General features: G+C 30.0%; 1 protein-coding gene across 2 annotated transcripts; it reads left to right on the forward strand.

Annotated features, from left to right (window-relative positions):
- Nucleotides 1-2,323: 2,323 nt before the first annotated feature.
- On the forward strand, nt 2,324-6,062 carry LOC119670170 (protein lethal(3)malignant blood neoplasm 1-like; the record flags this gene model as incomplete). 2 transcript variants are annotated; one of them, XM_038080326.1, is given in 5 exon segments in its annotated part: nt 2,324-2,461; nt 2,520-4,133; nt 5,334-5,411; nt 5,465-5,560; nt 5,613-6,062. In XM_038080326.1, coding segments are annotated over 5 exon segments (2,318 nt in total), but the record flags the coding sequence as incomplete, so codon positions are not given.
- Between the last annotated feature and the right edge of the window lie 840 nt (nt 6,063-6,902).

Here is a 6,902-nt window from a genome sequence, read left to right on the forward strand (position 1 = left end):
TCCTGTGTCTCTGTCCAGGACTTCAAACAAAGCTACTTTAATGTCTTGCGGATCCTTATTTTACTGGCTTGGAAGAGATAACGAAAGCAAACTTATCGGATCTCCTCAACTTCATCTGGAAAATCAAATGGTTTAACCAGGATAACAAAGGTTAGCAACTCGCATCTCCTGGTAAAATTTTTTGAGGGCATCCCAATGGGCAATATATGTCTCCGAGTAGAAGTGCTGACAACGGTCAGTACGTGCCTTCCGAACATAACCTAAGCTAGTGTGGGTTAAAATTTTCACACATATGCTCACCATAAAAATGTATATATCTCGTACAAATCATCCGAGTTATATGTAAATTAATCTCTTAAAATATACATTTTTAGTAAGTACATGATTTTCGCCATCCATCGAGAATCTTGGATGGCACCAGGGCACCACAGGTAACCATTCCTACTACTACAAAATATGTATAGCGTAGCGATCCGAAAACTTGCATTTGTCAAGGGCGGAAACTAAAATAGGTGTGATAAATTGAATAGTTCTGTCTGCGTTATCCCAATTTTGTTGAACTGTGACTAAAGATTCAGCTTCCATTTTGAGACAAATTTCTTCATCAAATTTATTCCAATTAAAATCAATGGAATTTTTAGCCGCTCTTGCTTCGTTTGCTAAAAGGATATTAACTTGAGTCATATTCCCTGTACCACCATTTTCTCTTTGCTTACGAAAAAATTCTTATTTTGACTACATTTTCAATTCTACTTAAATATCTATATAAATTATTAAGTAGAAATGTATTATTTTTATTTTTTATTTATGTTTCTTCCGTTTCTTGTAAACATTTGTGATTGCATTGTGCATGCCAGCTAAAAGGTATGAAATAGAAAACAGGGCACAGTCGCTCAACTAATTATTGTGTTTTGCGCATAATTTTTAACCGATTTTGCTCATCAATATCTTATTAAAAAGATATTTTAATTATCTATCAAATGAGTATATATTAATAACTGTTAAAACAAGTAACAAAGATAAAAAATGACCTTGAAATGAAAAATTTCTGTTTTTTGTACTGAAAACCCAACTTTGCTCGAGTGGCGCAACGTCATTTTTAATCCTATTGGTCCAAAACTTTGGAAATATCATTTTTTTGGTCAATGGCATATTCCTAGGGGGTGCGCTCATTAAAAATCGGATTTTAGTTTTTCTGAGCCACCCTACTATAGTAACCTTCCAATCTAGTCTTCGAGAGATGATAACAATTGATAATAATTTTATGTTTTTAAATTATTATTTATATAGAAACCAAATAAGGTCATTACACCTGACTGGCTAGCCATAACTTAAAAGCAAACTTTAATTTCAATGACGTGATAGTACTAATGGTTATATTGCCAAAATATGCTAAAATATAAATTCTATGAATTTATACTGATGTTCAAAATATTAATATATTTGTTATTAAAACTAAGTAAGTAAATATGGTAATTAATATACATAAATAAAATTTTTATTTTTTTCGTCATTAAAATATTTTCTAATATTATTTTTTATGGATCTTCCTACACATGTTTTGTACAATCATTAATCGATTTTACATATCATGTTACTTAAACGATAACAGTTCCATTGATTGAGGTATCTTATTACGTTTAAATACTAGTTTGTAAGATAACATCTAATTTTATTACCCGTGTTATTTGCAAACAGTTTAACAGGTTCTATAAAACAGAGATTTGATGTTGTATTAAAATAAAACTATTGCTTATAAAAAAACACTAAACTGCCTCTAATGTGTAAACGAATTTTAATATAGATCAAAACTAGATACTGGCAAATCAATTCTTATCAGAATTTAAACGTGGGCTATCATAATCGAAATAGATCTTGACCATAAATAAAATTTATTTACATAAATAAATCATATACATTTCATATACTTGCCAAACAATGTTCGAATAAATGAATTATTTATACGAAATCGTTCTTACTGATTTTAAATGATAATAAACATCATCAAATTTAATATTAATGAATTTTGGAAATGTTATGGCTACATTATGGCTACAAGTCAATAAAACAATGGACTGTGAATGGTTATAGAATTGTTTGTTTGGCTTCCATAGTACCAAGTAGCTTTCCGACGCCAACAAAAAAACAGACGATTTACTCCTGTTAATCCAGTTTAATACGCAAATTTAGAACATACCAAACAAATGAAAATTTGAATAAAAAAATACTAAGTATAAATTATAATAATAAAAAAATCATTAAATTGTTAATATGCAAAAGTGTATTAAAAATTAAATATAAAATTTCTGGTTTCTTTGAAAAGACGAGCGTGGCATTGTGATGGGCGAATTTGGCTTCATAACGGCCGATGGCATTTACCATGTGACGGTGTATGCAACTGATGAGGAGGGAAAGTTTCGTATATTAGCTATGAGAAACTATCCATATGAATCGCCACCTAGTAAGTACACAATGAAAATTATATTTCAAATATTTATAATACATTTTATATTTTGCAGAAACTGTTGATATGGTTGTAGTACCCAAGCAATCTCCAATAACAACAACCACACCAAAGCCATTACCGAAACATAACTTCTATCAAGAAGCTTGCTCAGGCTGTTTCTTGAAAAACGGCAATGGCAAACAACCAGCAACCCAGGATGCAAATAAAAAGACTGAAATACGTCCATTATCAAAACCGATTTCAACACTCACACCGCCAAACAAACCACTAACGAAACTTGTCACGAATATGATTATGAATACAAATTTAGGTAAAATTTATACAATTAAAACAGATAGCAATGAGAAAGACTTTAAAGAAAAAGATATCATCGAGAGTGTAGCAACACAAACAGCAAACAAAGTACCAATTAAGGAAACTATAACAAACAATCTTAATATAGTTGAAACATTTAAAACACATAAGGATATACCCAACACAATACTGCCCAATAGAATTAAGACACAACAAAATATAGCACAAACCATAAACAATATACAGTACAAAACATCTGGTGAAGTCAAGACACCAACAACACAACAAACTCCAAAACTTAGTACAGCAACAGAACATAGTCCTAACACATATGTAGTATATAAACCCAACAGCAACATAAAACCTAATTTACACATCACACCAAAACAAATTATTACAAATCAAGTCGATTATACACCAACACTTACTGGCATTAAAACTCCACAACAAACCAATTCTGCCTCAGAACAAATAGTCCCCGCAGATTTAACAACAAATATTCACACAACACACACTCCTCAAAGCACGGAGCTTAATAAAGATATTGCCAGTATAAAGCCATTTACATCGAGAACCAATAAACCAAGTGGTATATCACAAACTACTAATACGGCAGCAAAGTCCAGGTCAAGTAAACCAACGAGTTTAAAGGATCAAACATCATCGAAAACAATTACACCTTCACAATCTATCGAACGACTAAATGAAAAAGTTCCAAAAGACTCAATTAATAAAAGTAGTGCAGAAAATTTATTGGTTCATCCTGAGAGTATTGAGTCAGCTATAAAGAAATCAACTTCGAACGAAGATAAAGACTATCAAATTCAAATTTCATCACAGCTTGGAAAAGATATAAGCAATATTCGAAAAGATGTTACAAAGTACACAAAAAATACACAAAATATTCTTTCAACAAATAAAAACACAGAAAACAAAGCTGATATTTCATATGGTGTAGACAGTAGTACACCAATTGGTGCAGATAAGAAATCTAAAATTGAAATTTTACCTCAATCACACTTAACACAACATAATGTTGCTACTACAAAATGTGAAACACAATTAAATCTCCCAAATCTCAAAACACAAACACTACCAATTACTCCAACAACACAAGAATTTAAACAAGGTATACCTTTATTAACTACAACAACAAAAACAATTAGCAATAAAAATAATAGAAATCCTAGTCATATGAAAAACATCGCTGCAACAGTTGTCGATACAGTAACAACCATTGCAACACCAATTAAGTATGAAGTCACTAAAAAAACTGTTAATACTAAACCAAAAAGTGTCACACCCACTTACACAACACAAGCAACACAAGAGAACACTGTAGCACATAGTACAGGAAAGTCAAGCAAGACAAGTAAGATTATACCGAAAACATTGTTGATAACCATTTTGTGTGTCACCATCATTTTCGTTGCCACCTTTATTTTCGAACAGTCTCATAAACACCAAAAGTATTCAAACGCAAGGTATAGGAAAAATTTCTCATCTACATCGTTTAATCTCCTTATAGACATTCTTTATATTCTGTCCCTATTTGTTTCGAAAACCTTCTGATTTTTATATATAACTTCTGTGTGTAAACTACGTGGTTCATATGAAGGAAACTAAACTGTAATATATATCTTTCCTTTTCTTAATAGGAATCAAAAAATATCGAAGATCTCTTCACGAAATGAAAACTAACCTGACTCCATCTTTGTTACCATGATCGAATAAATGAGAAAATTGTCTTCAATCCCCTTATTTCCTCACAAGTAAGAAACTATATACAAAAATGTGGTTTCAATTAATTTCGATAGAATTTTTTTGGAATTTCAAAAAAAACGTTTAGCGGTTTATTATACTGATAAGTGTGTTAAAAGCACAAGGATGTAAAGCTTTAACGGCATCTAATCCTAGAATATTATCTACACTTTAAAAAACATGCCTATCGTAAAACGGGAATAAAATCTCGTACACTGGATTAGAAGTAGCTTTGATTGGCAACTAATATTACTCAAGAAGAATGTTAGCATTGATGCTTCTACTCGATGTGAAACCTGATGCTATGACCCAAAAAACAACAAATGCATAAATGGATCTTATTCCAAGAAAATAGGTAGTTATATCCAAATGTAACTTCTTTTGCTGACTGAGGAATTTTTCCCAATGAAGCGTTTATCAACGCATTATCTTGTTACGTGGTTAGAACAAAGCTATATTATATATTATATATAAAGCTATATTTCGTTCTTTTTATATTTTCCGATGTATATTTGGTTTAGTTTATTGCTTGTGTAAGAGTCTAGTGATGCAAACAGTCACTTAATGAACAAATAGTCTTGATAACGATGTCGTCAATGAGAATATGGCCAACTGGGAATATGTGATAAGTAGGCGATAAGGTTAAACAACATTTAATGTCTTTAATAAACATATTCACACTTAAAATAATCTTAACCCCATTTAAAAAGCATCTGTACATTTCATTATTCTGACTTAAACTATTCAATAACATTTAATTTTATCATTTCTTTCTATTCCCAAAAATGTGCTTATAATATAAAAATTATAGGTGATTTGTTAAATTCTGCTATAACTAAGACACAAACCGGTAGCCAAGTGGGTACAAAAACATTCACACCATTAAATGGTAATTATAGCAAAATAAGAATCTATATTTACTAAAAGCTGTCTTTTGCACAGGACCTTCTACATTAAACGCAGCAAGGACACCAACTGGCAGTGCGCCACCTGGCGCAAATATCCCACCGTTAAAGACTGCAGCTAAGCAACCAAACGGTAAATAAGTCAAAATTATAGCAAAATTATTTACGTAACACATTTATTTCAGCACCAAGCAATGCCATAACTTTCCCACAAAACTCAATCGGATCAACAGGTAGTCAATCACAGAGTGGGGTGAATCCTAAATTCGATCTAAGGGTAGGTAATAGTGCTATTGGTGGTGGGATTGCTGGTGGTAGTGCTGGTGAAGTTGGTGACTTGTACCGTTTCAAATACATACTCGACTACAATGGGCACACGGAAACCGGTTCACGAAACGGCAATAAGGAAGGCAACTATTTTTCTATTGGTGATGATGATATTTTGCGTACCATCGAATATGTGGCCAACGAAAATGGTTACCAACCACGTATCCGCTGGCGAAAATTAGACACGAAAGTCCAATCGAAAGAAAATACATTAAAGGATTATGAATTTGTGTGGTTTAAAAATAACTAAAAATTGCGAACAGTTAGTAGTTAAGCTGTTAATATAATAATTTATTATTTTTTTTTGTTTTTCATATTCTGTAATATTCTTGTTTTACTTTTAAATAAAACCAATTTTTTATTTCAATTTGGAATTTTTTTTATTTAATTATTTTCATCATTTTTATTTTGTTGTTCATGCTAATTTTCTTACGGAGTTTGTGTTTTAAAATATTTAATTATTTGTATATATAATCTTAGTTATTATTATATTAAATTTTTTACACATCAAGATTTGTTAAAAATTTATAAATACACTTAAAAACTTTAATATTGTAGTTGTGAAACAGTAAGAGATTATTAAATCGAAATTAATGTCAATGTTAAGAAACTTTTACATTCAGAAACTTCAATATTTTACACTTGCCGTCTTTTTATATTGAGTATTTGATATTAATTTATTTATTTATTTATAATTTAATTTTTGCCTTTTCTTATATGCAATTAATACTTAAATTCTGTTAGGGAATTTTTATCTTAAATTATTTTGTTTATATTATAAACAATTATAATTCCTTTATAACTTTGAATTTTTTATAAATTAATATTATTATTTTTACAGAGTATCCTATTTAAATATATTTAAATTAAATACTTAACAATTTATATACTTAAATATACTAAATTTTCTTTTCTTTTTTATTATGTAAATAAAACAAATTTAAAATATTTTTAACTGTACATTCATCTATCACAGTCCTCCGGTTTAAGAAAACGTTTAAGATTAATACTAAAAACTCAGACAAAGTAATAAAATAGTTTCCATTAACATTAAAATTATTAAACATATATGATACTATAACACAAGATGGGTCTGCTTTTTACAAGATAATGTATTAGAATTTAGAATAGGGGTACCGAGTTTAGTT

This window comes from Teleopsis dalmanni, chromosome 1 (assembly GCF_002237135.1).
Source record: "Teleopsis dalmanni isolate 2A chromosome 1, ASM223713v2, whole genome shotgun sequence".
Classification (NCBI taxonomy): Eukaryota; Metazoa; Arthropoda; class Insecta; order Diptera; family Diopsidae; genus Teleopsis; species Teleopsis dalmanni.